Genomic DNA, 17838 nt, shown 5'->3' on the forward strand with positions numbered 1-17838 from the left:
TACGGCTGCTAACCAAAGGGTCTGCAGTTCAAATCCACCAGGTGCTCCTTGGAAACTCTATGGGGCAGTTCTACTCTGTCCTATAGGGTCACTATGAGTCGGAATTGACTCAATGGCACTGGGTTTGGTTTTCTGGTTTACCTCTTAGGGGTTGTGATAATTAAATAAAATAATCCGTGTATAAAAAAAAGAATTCTACCACTGAACAACCATTGCCCTCATGTTATTATTATTTAGAGCTAAGAAAACTGATGCTCAGAGCAAGTTCACTACTCAGTCAAATTTATTCAAATTCAGGTCTCCTGACCCCCAGTAAAATGCATGGTTCAGTATATTCCCACGCCAAGGTAAAATCATATCAAATACATTTAAGCTCGTGTCCCATAGGCCAGTGGCTTGCCCTAAACATCCAGCAACACCCACGACCATGGTCCCTTTTGGCTAATGGATGTTGGAATCTGCAGCTGAGGACAGTTTAGCAGCACCATTTACAAAGACACTGAGCTGCTCTGGGTCTGGGGAGGCTGCTGAGTCACTACAGTTTCATCTCTTCCAGCCTGTCCCGGAGGACCAGATGCCCCATGCAATAACCGGGGTGTCTGCCTCGATGAATACTGGGCCACAGGAGAGTGTCAATGCAACATCGGCTTCAACGGGACGGCATGCGAGCGGTGCTGGCCGGGGAGATTCGGGCCTGACTGTCAGCGTATGTGGCACCCCTTCCCTGTGCTGTATACTAGTTTTAGCTGTGTGCTTCCTGTCCTCCTCCACACCATCCATCTGACCTAAAAGCTTCCTTCCTCCCCTTTCTCCCAGCCACCCACCTCCCATCTGCCTGCCCTGTGTGCTTCTTACCTCCTTGGGTGAATTCCCAGTTTCCACCCACTGAACAACACTCACCTCTAGAAGTGAAATTCACCTCCCTTACAGCCACCAAGGCGAACTGTGGCTGAACAACATTCATTCAACCAACAGATATTTACTAATATTGATAGCTGACAGTTATTTATTTATTCATTTATTTAGCATATAAATATCATATATAATTACTTATTTGATGATTGATCGAATGAGTGAGTCTTACTATGTACCAGGCATATAGATTTTCCTCACTTAATCCTCATAACAACTCTTTGAGGCAGGTACTATTATTATCATCCTCACTTACTAGATGAGAAAGCCAAGGCATAAAATGGGTAAGTGACTTGTTTAAAAACCTGGTATTGTCCTAAGTTCTAGAAGAAAGTGGTGGAAGGAAAAAAGAAAAATTCCAGCTCTCAAGGAGCTTATGTTTAAAGGGAGGGGACAGATAAAAACTAGAGAAACAAAAATAGTTATAAGAGCTAAAACTAAGAAAAGAATGCAAGCAAAGGGGCTAGAGAATGAAAAGAGGCACTGTTTTAGAAGACATCTCGGGCAGGGAGCATTTGAGTACAGACTTCACAGAGGTGAGGGAGCCTGGCATGGGGATATCAAGAGAAGTACTGTCCAATCAACTCTCAGCAATGCCGGAAAGGTTCTACAACCCCACTGTCCATGATGGTAGCCCCTACCTACATGTAGCTATTGAGCACTGGAAATTTTTCAATTTTAACCAGTTTAAATTTAAATAGCTACATTGGTGGCTTCCAGCCAACATGGCACCGTAGACAGAAGCACCACCCTGTCCCTCTATAGCAAAGACCTGAAAAACTAAGTAAAACAGAGACAAACGTCATTCCTGGAACCTGAAGTGTCAAATGAAGAGATAAAGAACTCAGCCAAGCACTGAATGGAGTAAGAAACTGACAGAGAACAGAGAGCAAGGAGAGATACCTGCGAAGGGCCCCACCGCTGGCGCAGCACGGATTCGCCATCTTGGTCTCCTGTCCTGATCGCAGACAGGGAGCACAGAAAGCAGCCTCAGGGAACTCCCAGCAGAAGACAGGGCTCCCAGTAACCAGCAGCACATGCTTTCCCACCCCCCATTCTCTCCCCGCTGCTCCACCTCCAAGCTTGCTGGCTGGTTATGGTGGCTCAGCCGGCCGGGAATTGCAGCATCTGTGCCGCTTGGATTTGCCCCACCCACATCGGAGACTAGTGGACAGGGAGTACGGGAAAGCAGCTTCACAAAGTTCCCAGGAGGAGACAGAGCACCCGGTAAGGAGCAATATAGGCTTTCCTGATCCGCCCCCGCCCCTTCTTCCTCCCCTCTTTGGCCTCCTCTGCTTCCTGCCAGCCTCGGTCTCCTGGTCGGGAGGCAACTGCTTTGGCCTCAGGCTGCTTGAAATCACCCTGGCCACACTGGCCGGGCTCCTAAGCTGCTGCTGGTTCTTTCTGTCTCTTTTGGTTTCTTCTGTGCCCCTACCACCTCCCCCTCCTTTCTCTGGAGTACCTGGCTCCATGTGCCATCTTTGCTTCTCCTTGAAAGGCTGTGAAGCCACGCTCAACTGGGGAACAACTCCCCCAGGCGGTGATACTAAGCTGGTGGGATCCCTGGGGCTTTTTTATGCTTTGCTTTGCTTCGTTCTGTTTTGTTTTTGCAGCTTGGGAGCCCCTTTTAGCTGGGCTGCACTGTACCGCTTAGGAACCACTCTCCCAATTTGCACAGCTGCGTAGGTGGGATCCCTGGGGGCATTTATTTTTTTCTTTTTTTTCTCTCCCTTTTTTCCCTCTCTGTCTTTCATTTCTCAGTTCTCCTCTCTCTACACTTATCTTCTTTTCCTGTCTCCCGAACACCTGAATACCCCCCCTTGTCAGGCTATACTGTACAGCCTGGGAGCCACTTTCCCAGTCTTAGCAGCCCCGCTAGTGGGACTCTGGGGCTCCTGGGGGCTTTTCTTTTCTTTTCCAAATTTTTTTCTAGTTATTTTTTTCTTTCTTTTTCCTTTTTGCTTTTCTCCATATCTCGGATTCTTTTCTCTCTACTCTGAAGGTAAGCTCCCTTAGCACTCTTTTTTCTTTCTTTCTTGTTTGTTTTTAGCTCCTGTTTCTCTCTCCTCTCTCTCCTCGTTCCCATACCACTACTAGCTCCACACAGCACAGCCTCCCGCCTGTTTTCTGCCTACCTACACCATCCACTGAACATCACACCCCCAAGGAGCACAGGCATAGCCTACTGGAACCTGCCCAGCACTGATTCCTGGCCTGCCCTGTTGGCCCTAGTGTGTCCCACAAAAAATCCATCCCAGCCCCTCCCCTTCAGCTGGACCTGCCCTGCTTCACCATAGCTGATTGACTGGTCCTGCCTACTGGACAAGAAGGTAAAAAGTATTGTGACTACGGACAAGCAAACAACAAAGAACGCGCAGCCCACCTGCTCAGACATAACCAAATAAAACAAAAAAGCAGGATGAAACAAACAAATCTACAATCAAGAAGTGAAGAAAATAACTACTGAATGTCCCAAAGACAGCAGGCAATATCAAAACATATTAAAAACAGGACAGGATGTTTCCAGTAAGCATCCAAAATAAAACACCAGCTGTCTTTCCAGTAGAAGAAAAGGCACTAGAACTACCTGACAGGGAATTCAAACCTCTAATATTCAGAGTAATCCAAGATTTGAAGCAAAAAGCAGACAAAAATGAGGAAAAAATAGACAAACTTATGGAAAAGGCAGACAAATTCATGGAAAATACAGACAAAACAATGGAACAATTCAGGAAAGTAATACAGGAACAAAATGCCAAAATAAACTGACAACTACAAATCATATAAAAACAACAATTAGAAATCCAAAAGACAAACAACAAGATTTCAGAAATGGACAGTGTCATAGAAGGGCTGAGGAGCAGGTATGAAACAATGAAAGACAGAATCAGTAAAACTGAAGACAAACACTTGGATACAACTCTGTTTGAGGAAAAATCAGAAAAAAGAAAAATGAAGAAACCCTGAGAATTATGTGGGATACCATCAAAAGCAAAAATTTATGAGTGCTTGGCATTCCAAAACAGGGAGAGAAAACGGAAAACACAGAGAAGATCATTGAAGAATTGCTGACAGGAAACTTCCCTAATATCATGAATGATGGAAAGCTGACCACCCAAGAAGCTCAACGAACTCCATATAGGATAGACCCCAAAAGAAAAACACCAAAGCATATTGTAATCACACTCCCTAAAACCAAAGACAAAAAATCCTGAGAGCAGCTCAAGAAAAAAAAAAGTCACATACAGAGGAGAAACAATAAGACTAAGCTCTGATTATTCGGCAGAAACCATGCAGGCAAGAAGGCAAAAACCTTGAAAGAAAAAAATTGCCAACCAAGAATAATATATCATGCAAAACTTTCATTCAAATATGATGATGAAATTAGGACATTTCCAGATAAACAGAAACTAAGGGAATATGTAAAAACCAAACTAAACTTACAAGAATTATTAAAGGCAGTCCTTCGGTCTGAGAACAAACAACATCAGACCACAGCCTAATCTAGGAGGCAAGATTGTACCAGCCAGATACCAACCTAGGAAACAAACTCTCAAGGACTATCCAAAACCAAAAAGATCGCAACAGGGAACCAGAGAGGTTAATCTGTAAATGACAAAAACGTCAGCACAATAAAAGAGGGAATAAACAGTATAGGTATAGAACTTCCTAATGGAGAGGAAGGCAAGGCGATACCAAGTAATAATAGACTGGCTCAAACCTAGGAAGATAAGGGTAAATTTCAAGGTAATCACAAAGAAAGTTGACAAATCTACTCATCAAAATGAAGAAAAACCTAAAATCTCAATAAAATCAAAATCTACAAAAACGAAATGAAAAAGAAATCCACAAACAAAAGCAACTCAGCACAGGAGAGTAAGAGGAACAAAGAAAATGTTAGCACCACAAAAAAAATAATAAATAAATAAGCAGTAGAAAATGACAGCAATAAACTCACACCTATCAATAATACGGAAACCCTGGTGGTGTAGTGGTTAAGTGCTACGGCTGCTAACCAAAGGGTCGGCAGTTTGAATCTGCCGGGTGCTCCTTGGAAACTCTATGGCGCAGTTCTACTCTGTCCCATAGGGTCGCTATGAGTTGGAATTGACTCGACGGCACTGGGTTTGGTTTTGGTTTATCAGTAACACTGTAAACAGCCTAAATGCACCCATAAAGAGATGCAGAGTGACAGATGGATTCAAAAAAAAAACAGGATCCATCAATATGCTGTCTACAAGAGACACACCTTGGAAACAAAGATATAAATTTATTAAAAATCAAAGGATGGAAAAAAATATATCAAGCAAATAACTACCAAAAAAGAGTAGGAGTCGCAATACTAATCTCAGATAAGATAGACTTTAAAACAATACCCACCGTAAAAGACAAAGAAGGGCACTATATAATGATTAAAAGGACGATCCATCATGAAGACTTAACCGTAATAAACATCTATGCACCCTGTGACAGGGCTCCAAAATATGTAAACAAACTCGAACACCACTGAAAACAGAAATTGACAGTTCCACAATAATAGTAGGCGACTTCAACACACCATTCTCAGTAAAGGACAGAACATCTAGAAAGAAACTCAACAAAGATACAGAACAGCCAAAGAGCACAATCAGCCAACTTGACCTCATAGACGTATATAGGACACTCCACCCAACAGCTGCAAAGTACACATTCTTTTCCAGTACATACGAACGTTCTCCAGAATAGACCACATCTTAGGCCACAGAGCCATCCCCAACAAAGTCCAGAACATTGAAATAATACAAAGTATCTTCTCTGACCACAATGCCATCAAAATAGAAATTAACAACCGGAAGAGTAAGGAAAAAAAATCAATTACATGGAAACTGAATAACACCCTGCTTCAAAATCACTGGGTAACAGAAGAAATCAAAGATGGAATCAAAGAGTTCCTAGAATCAAATGAGAGTGAAAACACATCATACCAAAACCTTTGGGACACAGCAAAGGCAGCCCTCAGAGGTCAATTTATGGCGCTAGATGCACACATCAAAAAAGAAGGGACAAAATCAAAACATTAGTTACAAAACTTGAACAAATAGAAGGAGAACAGAAAAAGAAGCCCACAGCCACCAGAAGAAAGGAAATAATAAAGATCAGAGCAGAAATAGAGAATAGAAAAACAATAGAAAGGATCAGCAAAACCAAAAGTTGGTTCTTTGAAAGGATCAACAAACTACTGACCAAATTTACAAAAGAAAAACAGGAGAGAATGCAAATAACCCAAATAAGAAATGAAATGGGGGTCATAAAACAGACCCAACTGAAATAGAAAGGATCATAACAGAGTATTATGAAAAACTGTACTGTAACAAATTTGAAAACCTAGAGGAAATGGACAAATTTCTAGAGACACACTACCTATCCAACAACAACAAAAACCCAGTGCCCTCAAGTCGATTCTGACTCATAGCAACCCTATAGGACAGAGTAGAACTGCCCCATAGAGTTTCCAAGGAGCGCCTGGCAGATTCAAACTGCCGACCCTTTGGTTAGCAGCTGTAGCACTTAACTGCTATGCCACCTACCTATCCAAACTAACACAAAATGACATTGAAAATCTAAACAGACCCATAATAAGAGAAGAGATTGAAAAGGTAATTAAAAAGAAAAAAAAAAACTCCTAACCAAAAAAAAAAAAAAAAACCTGGCCCAGATGGCTTCACTGGAGAATTCTACCAAGCATTCAGAGAAGAGCTTACACCAGTACTACTCAAACTATTTCAGAACACAGAAAAGGAAGCAATATTTCCAAATTCATTCTCTGAAGCCAGCATAACCCTGATACCAAAACCAGGCAAAGACACCACAAAAAAAGAAAATTACAGACCAATATCTCTAATGTATATAGATGCAAAAATTCTCAACAAAATTCTAGCCAGTAGAATTCAGCATCATATCAAAAAAGTAATACAGCATGACCAAGTAGGATTCGTACCAGTTATGCAAGGATGGTTCAACATTAGAAAATCAATCAATGTAATCCACTACATAAATAAAAGGAAAGAAAAGAATCACATGATCCTCTCAATCGACACAGAAGAGGCATTCAACAAAATTCAAAACCCATTCCTGATAAAACTCTCAATACAATAGGTATAGAAGGGAAATTTCTCAACATAATAAAGGGCATCTATGCAAAACCAATGGCCAACATCGTTCTCAGTGGAGGGAGGCTGAAAACATTCCCTTGAGAACAGGAACAAGACAAGGTTGCCCTTTATCACCACTCCTATTTAACATTGTGTTGGAAGTCTTAGCTAAAGCAATAAGGCAAGAAACAAAAATAAAGGGCATCCAAATTGGTAATGAAGAAGTTAAACTCCCTATTTGTGGATGACATGATACTAAGAAAATCCAAAAGATTCCACCAGAAAACTATTGGAACTAATAGATTCAGCAGAGTAGCAGGATATAAGATCAATATACAAAAATCGGTTGAATTCCTATACATCAATAAAGAGAACAATGAAAAGGAAATCAGGAAAACAATACCATTTATAATAACCCCTAAAAAAATAAAATACTTGGGAATAAATCTAACCAAGGATGTAAAATACCTATACAAAGAAAACTATACACTACTGCAAGAAACCAAAAGAGATCTACATAAATGGAAAAACATACCATGCTCATGGATAGGTAGACTCAACATTGTGAAAATTACAATTTTATCCAAAGCAATTTACAACTGCAATGCAATCCCAATCCAAATACCAACAACATTTTTTAAAGAGATGGAAAACTTATCATTAACTTTATATGGAAAGGGAAGAGGCCCCGGATAAGTAAAGCACTATTGGAGAAGAAGAATAAAGTAGGAGGACTTGCACTACCTGACCTCAGAACCTACTATATAGCTACAGTAGTCAAAACAGCCTGACACTGGTACAATGACAGATACAGTGACCAATGGAACAAAATTGAGAACCCAGATGTAAATCCATCCACCTATGGTCACCTGATCTTCGACAAGGCCCCCAAGTCCATCAAATGAGGAAAAGACAGTGTTTTTAACAAACGGTGCTGACAAAACTGGATGTCCATCTGCAAAAAAATGAAACAGGACCCATACCTCACACCATATACAAAACCTAACTCAAAAACCACGAAGTTCATAGAGGAAGAAATAGGATCAACACTAGAGGTCCTAAAACAAGGCATTAACAGGATGCAAATCACAACCAGCAACACACAAGCTCCAGAGGATAAGCTAGATAACTGGGCTCTTCTAAAAACTAAACACTTACGCTCATTAAAAGACTTCACCAAAAAGAGTAAAAAGAGAACCTACAGACTAGGAAAGAAATTTTGGCTATTACAAATTAGACAAAGTTCTAATGTCTAAAATCTAAAAGAAAATCCGAAACCTCTACAACAAAAAGACAAATAATCCAATTAAAAAATGGGCAAAGGATATGAACCGACCACCAAAGAAGACATTCAAGCGGCCAACAGACACATAAGGAAATGCTCACAATCTCTAGCCATCAGAGAAATGCAAATCAAAACCACATTGAGATACCATCTCATCCTGGCATTACTGGCACGAATCTATAAAACAGAAAATAACAATTGTTGGAGAGGCTGCGGAGAGATCGGAACTCTTATGCACTGCTGGTGGGAATGCAAAATGATACAACCATTTTGGAAAATGATACGATGCTTCCTTAGAAAGCTAGAAATAGAAATACCATATGATCCAGCAACCCCACTCCTAGGAATATATCCTAGAGAAATAAGAGTCATCACACAAATAAGTATACGTACACCCATGTTCATTGCAGCATTCAGGGTCTTAAAAGCCTGCAAGCAGCCATCTAGGACACTCCACTGGTCTCACCCCTTCAGGATCAAGGAAGAATGAAGAAAACTGAAGACACAAGGGAAAGATTAGTCCAAAGGACTAATGGACCACATCTACCACGGCCTCCACCAGACTGAATCCAGTACAACTAGATGGTGCCCGACTACCACCACTGACTGCTCTGACGGGGATCACAATAGAGGGTCCTGGACAGAGCTGGAGAAGAATGTAGAACAAAATTCTAACTCAAAAAGAAAGACCAGACTTGCTGGCCTGACAGAGACTGGAGAAACCCTGAGAGTATGGCCCCCAGACACCTTTTCAGCTCAGTAATGAGACCACTCCCAGGGTTCATGCTTCAGCCAAAGATTGAACAGGCCCATGGAAAAAAACAAGACTAAAGGGGTGCATCGGCCCTGGGGCAGGGACTGGAAAGTAGGGAGGAACAGGAAAGCTGGTAATAGGGAGCCCAGGGTGAGATGGGAGAGTGTTGACAAGTCATGGGGTTGTTAACCAATGTCATACAACAGTGTGTGTACTAACTATTCAATGAGAAACTAGTTTGTTCTATAAACCTTCATCTAAAGTTCAATTAAAAAAAAAAAGTCACATTGGTTAATGGCTACTGTACTGGACAGCAAAGACTAGTGGAATGACTTTCCTAGCAGAGACAGGAACAAGTGCAAAGGCCCTGAGGCAGGTGTGGGCTTGGTGTGTGAGGAACAGCAATGAGGCCAAGGTGCTGAGCGGAGTGGGCAAGAAAGAGGAAGAGAGGAAGGAATGAAATTTGAAGGTTGCCAGGGGCCAGATCCTATAGGAGCGTCTTGGCCAGAGAAAAGTCTTCAGAGTCTATTCTAAGTGTGATGGGCGGCCAGAGGAGAGTGGTGAACTGAGGATTGTTATGAGCAGACTGAAAAGGATCACTCCAGCTGCTCCTTGGAGAATACACATCGGAGGGCAGGACGACCTTTGGGGAAGCTATGTAGCAATCTAGGTGAGAGCTAATGGAGCTGTAGTAGTGCTGGAGGTAGTGAGAAGTGGTGGAGTTGGCACATAAATTTTGAAGATTTTACTGTTAAATTGGGGAACAAAATGCTGTCCATTCCTGCATCATCCCTATGATTACTTGTGGGTAGGACTGTTGTGATCCAGAGGACCATGGTTTTCATTGGCTGATTCTCAGAAGTAGATCAATAGGCCTCTCTTCCTAGCCCGTTTTAAGTCTGGAAGCTCCACTGAAGCCTGTTCAGCATATCAACACAAAAGCTTCCACCAACAGATGAGTGTTGGCTACCCATGAGGTGCGTTGGCTGGGAATCAAACCTGGCTGTCCCACATGGAAATCGAGAATTCTACCAATGTCCCCTCTCTCCCATAACACCTTCTCCCGCATTCACAGCATTTATAATTACGTGATCCACAGCTGGTTCCCTCCTAGACTATAAGGTCCATAAGACCAGGGAACTTATCTATTATGTTTTCCTCTGTAACCTCATTGCCTACTAATATATGACCCATGATAGGCACTGAATACAGTTGTGTGTTTAGTTTGTTGTTTTTTTTTTTTAATGTTTGAATAAATGAACGAGTGAATGACTATGGCATAAGCATGGTGCCTCCCACCCTAAAAATGCACAGCGAGCAGGTGAACGGTAGCTGGCTGACTTGATTTCAATCTCTGATCTCTGACCACTGCTCACATTTTGCCTTCCAGCCTGTGGCTGCTCGGACCATGGACAGTGCGATGATGGGATCCTGGGCTCTGGGCAGTGCCTCTGTGAAACAGGGTGGACGGGCCGCTTCTGTGACACTCAGACAGGTCTGTCATGGGCATGGTCAGCTGCCAGACCACACCAAGAACATCCAACTGAGGCTCTGGCCCTGAGTAACCCCTGAAAAGAACAACAAAGCAGGTGTTCCCATTTCCATGGGGAAAAGATGATTGGGCTACCTGGCCCTGAGTTTGATGATTTTCAGGAAAACTAGGTGAAAAGATTTAACTCAAACCCATAAAACCAGCATGTCGGCCTATGCAATTATGGAAAGACCTCCTTAGGCAAAGAATCCCAGGATAGGCAGGGTGATGCTTCTGTACTGTGGCCGTGGGCCCAGATGTTTACTGACTTGAGGCTCAGTGGTCTAATAGGAAACATACAGTCTTTGGAGTCCCAAAGACCAGCATCTGACCCCTGATTCTGCTACTTACTAGATGAATGGCCTTAGGTAACCCATCCTCTCTGAGCCTTGACTTGCTCATCTGTAAAAAGAAAATTACACAGCTCGCAGGAGGCAGGATTGATAGAAGGGTCAGAGATCATGTTTTAGAAGAGCCTAGTAAATGTGGAGAAGCCCTGACAAAACAGTCACTGCCATGATCATTGTCACGTCATCATCATAATGTCTATCATTACAACAATCACCAGTTGCCGTCGAGTCAATTCTGACTCATGGCGACCCCATGTGTGTCAGAGTAAAACTGTGCTCCACAGGGTTTTCAATGGCTGGTTTTTTGGAAGCAGATCACCAGGACTTTCTTGTGAAGAGCCTTTGGATGGATTCAAACCTTCAACCTTTTGGTTAGCAGCTGAGCATGTTGACTGTTTGCACCACTCAGGGACTCTTCATCATTATTAAGCAGACAGTCTTCTGAGGTCGCCCTCATACCAAAGCCCTGTGTTCTGTGGAATGTCTAAGATGTGAGAGCTCAATTACTCAACAGTGAAGTATTGCCATTTCATTCACAAAGGCATGATTAGGCTCTTCCTACCAGCTTTATTGCAACCTGAAGTTTCAAGAATTTCAGCAACATGGTTGGCATCAATTCCTCCTACTCTCAACTCCTCCTATCCCCTTCCTTAAATACCTCATAGCCTCCTGCTAATACTCAAGTTAACACTTAGCCCAAGCTTGGTGGTACCCTCAGAAGGCCATGGAATTTCCCCTCCAATTTAACCATCTCCACCTGGAACCCCATGCCCTTAGGGCCTAAGAACTAATCAGCAAATTATTCCCTGCTTAGTGAATCCACCAGCACCTCCTCAGAAACCCTATGGGGCAATTCTACTCTGTCCTGTAGGGTTGCTATGAGTCGGAATAGACTCAATGCCAACAGGTTTGGTTTTTTTTAAGTGAGTCTTAGCATGTGAAGTTTGAGTTGGTCTCCCCTAAAGGTAATATATTTCCGTTTTTACCTGGATAATGTTGTAGAGATAATGGCTTAATACCAAAACCAAAACCAAAACCAAACCCAGTGCCGTTGAGTCAATTCTAACTCATAGTGACCCTATAGGACAGAGTAGAACTGCCCCATAGAGTTTCCAAGGAGCTCCTGGCAGATTGGAACTGCCGATCCTTTGGTTAGCAGCCATAGCACTTAACCACTACGCCACCAGGGTTTCCAATGGCTTAATATAAAGGAGTAATTCTAGAATCTCAGTATCTTCAGGTTGAGAGGGACCTTGGCAAACCTCCCATCCTCCAGCTGCAAGGGGGTAACTTTTGAAACATAGTGGCAGGCCAGTGAGAGAGAGAAACCTGGGAAAAATCCTTAAGTGGATCCCAACTCTTCATACCACAAGTGCAAGATGAATGAGGGTCACTTTCTTTGCAGTCTTGCCCCCAGAGTGCACGCCTGCTTGTTCTACTCATGCCACCTGTAAGGAGAACAACACATGTGAGTGTAACCTGAATTACGAAGGCGACGGAATAACATGCACAGGTGGGTGCCCTTTGTGTGTGCATGAAATAGCAGCATGGTGCTGGAGAGGAGAGGGACTTGGTCAGGGTCTCTGGGTCCCATCCTAGCTCTTCTGCTTCCTGCCCAGGTGACTACCCTCTCTGAGACTCAGGTTCTTTGTCTAAAAATGGGTTTACTGATGCCTGACTTCCTCACCTCCTGGGTCATGGTTTTAAGATTACTTTGTAAACTATGATGCCCTTCATTTTATAGTTTTTTCCCCCAACTCTATAAGTATTCAGTCTTCCTTCAAAAAATTCAGAAAATGCACTAAAGTATAAAAAGAAAAAAAACAGGAAATCTACTCTCACCACTTGAGAACCACTGTTGATCTGTAGTAGTTTGCAATGTCTATCTGTAGTAGTTTGGATATAGGCTCAACTGTATGGAGGCTCAAATGAAGAGTGGCATAAACAAAGTAGATGTTTATTTCTGTCTCATATGATGGTTTAGAAGGAGGCATTCAGAACTAACATGGAGAGTCTCTTTGAAAGGTTTCCAGGGACCGAGACTCCTGCCATCTTGTTGCTCTGCCATCCACTTACTTCCTTGGTCCAAGATGGTGCTAGTACTACCATAAGTACTTCCCAGCCAGTAGGATGGAGGAGGAGACAGAGGGATAAATCTCTTTCCCTTTAAAGACATGACCTAGAAGTTTCAAAAAACACTTCAGCTCCCATCCCATTGGCCAGTATCTCATCACTTGTCACAGCCAGCTGCAAGAAAGCCTGGGAAATATAGTTTTTAGCTGGACAGCCATGAACACAGCTAAAAATCTGTTCAATAGAAAGAGGACAAGAACAGGTATTGGGAGAAAACTAGCAGCCTTGGCTACATGTCCTTCCTATCTTTTTTCATGAATACTTTGTCTTAGTCTGGGTTCTCTAGAGGAGCAAAGCCAGTGAAGTCTATTTAAATATATGGAGATAGAAGTTTACTTCAAGGAAGTGACTCATGCAACTGAGAAAATTGTTCACACAACTGTGGGAGGTGGCAAGTCCCAAATCCATGGGTCAGGCGGCAGGCTGAAGACCTCTGCTAGCTCACATGGTTGTGGTGGCTAACAAACCCAAAATCTGCAGATCACTTTGACAGGCTAGAGGCCTCTGCTGCCTCATGGGGTTGCAGGGATCATGGTGATTGGCGACCCCAAAAATCTGCAGGGCAGGCAGCAGGCCAGAGATTTCTGTAGGCTTCCATCCCAAGAACTGAAGGTCAGGTGATGAAAAGAGTGCAGGGTTGAGAAAGACAGTGAGCTTTGCCAGAACATCCATTTACATACTGGAGTCAGCCCATACCCCCCAAGGAAATTCCCGTTTGACTGATTGGCTGCTTACATCACATTACAAAGTGGAAGAGAATTACATTGTGGAAGAGCACATGCCACATCACTGAGAATCATAGCCAAGTTGACATATAACAACCATTACATACTCATATAGAGATGTATACTTCTTTTATAAACGAGGTCTTGCTATACCAGCTGTTTGTAACCTGCTACAAGGCAGTGCAGAAGCAATGCCAGCAAAGACCCAGTTTCTCTCTTTCTACTCTGCCACCCTTAGAGAGAGGCCTTCTGTCCTCGTGTTCATTCTCTCAGTCTCAAGTGGCTGCTGTGACTTAGGCAGAAAGGCAGTCAAGTAGCTTTCTAGCTATTCCTGGGGATAGGACTAATCCGTTATTGGGTTGAAATTTAGGAGATTATAAAAATAAAGGTCATAGAGATAACACAACACAATGGGAAAGGCATAGACTTTGGAGCCTAACTAACCTAACTAATCCCAGCCCCACCACATACTACCTGCTTTACCTTTGTCAAGTCAGTTAATCTTTCTGAGCTTCAGTTTGTTCATCTGTAAAAAGGGGGTAACCATGTCTCTGTCACAAGGTGCTCAATTAATGTTGCACTAACACACACATATAAACACACACAATGTCCTAACATTAAAAAAAAAGAACCCAAATTCATTCTGAAAACTACTTCCAAAGTAGAGCCCAGTAGGTCTATGGCAAAGAAGGGCAGGGGTGGACAGAAGTTATCAGGTCTAGTCTATGAGGGTGCCACAAGAATATTAGTGTTTGTAAATGCTAGCACAGAGACAGCAGGGTGTAGGAAGAGGAGGTCCACTGGGGCCCCCTGACTCCCGCAGCACCACAGGTGCTAGAGCGACCCATACCTCTATCTGAAGCTCCAGTTACACAGATGGAAGTAAGTGGAGCCCTCTTGCCTCTGCTCTTGCAGTTGTGGATTTCTGCAAACAGAACAACGGGGGCTGTGAGAAGGTCGCCAAGTGCTCCCAGAAGGGCACCAAGGTCTCCTGCAGCTGCCCCAAGGGCTACAAGGGGGACGGCTACAGCTGCACAGCAATAGACCCCTGTGCAGATGGCCTCGATGGTGGGTGTCACGAGCATGCCACCTGCAAGATGACTGGCCCGGTGAGTCCCTCTTTCCCAGGGCAATTTGGGAACATTTTCTTGGGCTTCATTCAGCCTTGCTTCTCTACTTGTCTTGGGTCCTGCTTACCATTCAGCCTCTCCCTAAACTTTCCTTAGATCTCAATCTATTTCTTGTTAAAAGTTGGAGGCCTATGCCCAGCTACCACCAGTGACCGCCCTGGGGTGCAGAACTCAAATTCTAGTAAAAAGACCAGACTTGATGGTCTGAATGAGCCTAGAGGGACCCCAGAAGACATGGTCCGTGGACTGTGTGTTAGCCCAGAACTAAAACTATTCCTGAAGCCAACTCTTCAGACAAAGATTAGACTGGTCTATAAGACATAAAATGATACTTGTGAGGAGTGTGCTTTTTGGCTCAAGTAGATAATGGGTAGCTCCTGTCCAGAGGTGAGTTGAGAAGGCAGAAGAGCTGGTTGAATGGACACGGGAAATACAGGGTGGAGAGGAGGAGTGTGCTGTCACATTGTAGGGAGAGAAACTAGGGTCACATAACAATGTGTATATAAGTTTTTGTATGAGAAACTGACTTGAATTGTAAACTTTCACTTAAAGCACAATAAAAATGATTAATTAATTAAAAAAAAAAAGTTGGAGGGCTAAATGCAAGTGGTATCCTGGACAGAAAAAGGACATTAGTGGAAAAATTGGTGAAGTCCAAATAAAATCCATTGTTTAGCCAATAGTAATGGACCAGTGTTAATTTCTTAGTTTTGACAAATGTACCATGGTCATGTAAGATGTTAACATTAGAACAAGCTGGGTGAATTCTTTGTGCCATCTTTGCAACTTTTCTGTACATTTAAAATTATTCCAAAATAAAATGTTTATTAAAAAGTTGATGAGAAATGGCACGAAAAGTACCAGTTTGGCAATCACTCAATATTTTTAGAATGGAATCCATGTTCTGTTTATCTGGTGGAGGAGTGAAGACTGTGGAAGATAATATCCATCATGCATTGCAAAGGTGGACTTGAAGTCAGACAGACTTTGAGTCTTAGCTCCTGAGCTTCAAAGCTCTGTGGTCCTGGGCTGGCTACTTAATCTCTCTGAGCCTAAGCTTCCTCATCTGTAAAACTAAAACAACCAAACCTGTTGCTGTCAAATCGATTTCGACTCATAGTGACCCTATACGACGGAGTAGAACTGTCCCATAGGGTTTCCAAGGAGCAGCTGGTGGATTCAAACTGCTAACCTTTTGGTTAACAGCCGAGCTCTTAACCACAAAAGTGGGCGTATAATAATGCAGATATCAAAGGGTTGTTGTAAGAAGAAAATTAGAGCCCTGGTGGCACAGTGGTTAAGAGCCTGGCTGCTAACCAAATGGTCAACAGTTCAAATCCACCAGCTGCTCCTTGGAAACCCTACAGGGCAGTTCTGCTCTGTCCTGTAGGGTCGCTGTGAGTCAGAATGAACCCAACAGCAAGGGTATCGATTCAACAAATGGTTTTTAAATACACACTGTGTGCTGTTGTAGGTGTCAGAGGTACAGCAATTAAAAAGACAGACACGGTCCCTGATTTTCTGGAGCCTGTGTACAAGTAGAAGGAGCCCTGGTGGCACAGTGGCTAACAGACTCTGCTGCTAACTAAAAGGTCCACAATTCAAACCCACCAGCCACTCTGCGGGAGAAAAATGTGGCAGTCTGCTTCTGTAAAGATTAGAACCTTGCGAACCCCATGGGGCAGCTCTACTGTGTCCTATAGGGTTGCTATGAGTCGGAATCGTCTCGATGGCAACAGGTTTAACAGGTGTACAAGTAGAGGGAGGAGGGTAATGCTCAATACAGAAATAAATGCACAGGAAGATACTTCCACAGTGTGGACAGCCATGACATACGTAAATCAGGACAATGTGATAGGAGGAACTGGGAGGGCCACTTCATTTTGGGTGGCAAGGAAGGCCCTCTGAGGAGGGGATATTTCAGCTGAGATATAAAGGATGACAACATTTCATCACGAGCCCGTACAAAAGCAGGACAGAAATAGATAAGTGATAACTTTGGTGAAGGGTAAGACAGTACACAATACTGGGGAAACCAGTACAACCTGTACAAGGCAAGGCCATGGTAGCTCCACAGACACATCCAAACTCCCTGAGGGACCGAATTGCTGGGCTGAGGGCTGTGGGGACCGTGGTCTCAAGGAACATCTAGTTCAATTGGCATAACAGAATTTATGAAGAAAATGTTCTACATTCTACTTTGGTGAGTAGCGTCTGGGGTCTTAAAAGCCTGTGAACAGCCATCTAGGATACTCCACTGGTCCCACCCCCTCAGGAGCAAGGAAGAATAAAGAAACTAAAGATACAAGGGAAAGATTAGTCCAAGGGACTAATGGACCACATCTACCATGGCCTCCACCAGACTGAGTCCAGTACAACTAGATGGTGCCCGACTACCACCACTGACTGCTCTGACAGGGATCACAATAGAGGGTCTTAGACAGAGCTGGAGAAGAATGTAGGACAAAATTCTAACTCAAAAAGAAAGACCAGACTTCCTGGCCTGACAGAGACTGAAGAAACCCTGAGAGTATGGCCCCCAGACACCCTTTCAGCTCAGTAATGAGGCCACTCCTGAGGTGCACGCTTCAGCCAATGATTAAACAGACCCATGGAACAAAACAAGACTAAGGGGGCACATCAGCCCTGGGGCAGGGACTGGAAGGCAGGCAGGAACAGGAAAGCTGGTAACAGGGAACCCAGGGTTGAGAAGGGAGAATGTTGACATGTTGTGGGGTTGTTAACCAATGTCATACAACAATGTGTATACTAACTGTTTGATGAGAAACTAGTTGGTTCTGTAAACCTTCATCTAAATTTCAATTTAAAAAGAAAAAAAGCAGGATGGAGCAGTTCCTCTGGAAGGAGAGGCATGCATTCTTGGTCC

General features: G+C 43.3%; 2 protein-coding genes across 3 annotated transcripts in view; one reads left to right on the forward strand and one right to left on the reverse strand.

Moving 5' to 3' along the window:
* Positions 1-17838, forward strand: part of STAB2 (stabilin 2) — a 213803-nt gene that overhangs the window by 176759 nt on the left and 19206 nt on the right. The window contains exons 56-59 of the mRNA XM_049884206.1: positions 557-706; positions 10473-10577; positions 12369-12476; positions 14737-14930. Of these exons, the coding sequence (XP_049740163.1) occupies positions 557-706; positions 10473-10577; positions 12369-12476; positions 14737-14930 (557 nt within the window). The remainder of the gene's footprint in view (positions 1-556; positions 707-10472; positions 10578-12368; positions 12477-14736; positions 14931-17838) is intronic.
* NT5DC3 (5'-nucleotidase domain containing 3) overlaps positions 1-17838 on the reverse strand; it is a 182329-nt gene that overhangs the window by 72334 nt on the left and 92157 nt on the right. The window contains exons 15-16 of one of the 2 annotated variants that reach the window (XR_007517360.1): positions 14672-14746; positions 12136-12411 (exon numbers count right to left, since the gene is read on the reverse strand). The exons of the other annotated variant lie outside the window; for it this stretch is intronic. The gene's annotated coding sequence lies outside the window, so the exon portion shown is untranslated. Of the gene's footprint in view, positions 1-12135; positions 12412-14671; positions 14747-17838 lie in introns of those variants that run through there. 2 annotated transcript variants of the gene reach the window in all.

Source organism: Elephas maximus, chromosome 4, assembly GCF_024166365.1.
Source record: "Elephas maximus indicus isolate mEleMax1 chromosome 4, mEleMax1 primary haplotype, whole genome shotgun sequence".
Taxonomy (NCBI): Eukaryota; Metazoa; Chordata; class Mammalia; order Proboscidea; family Elephantidae; genus Elephas; species Elephas maximus.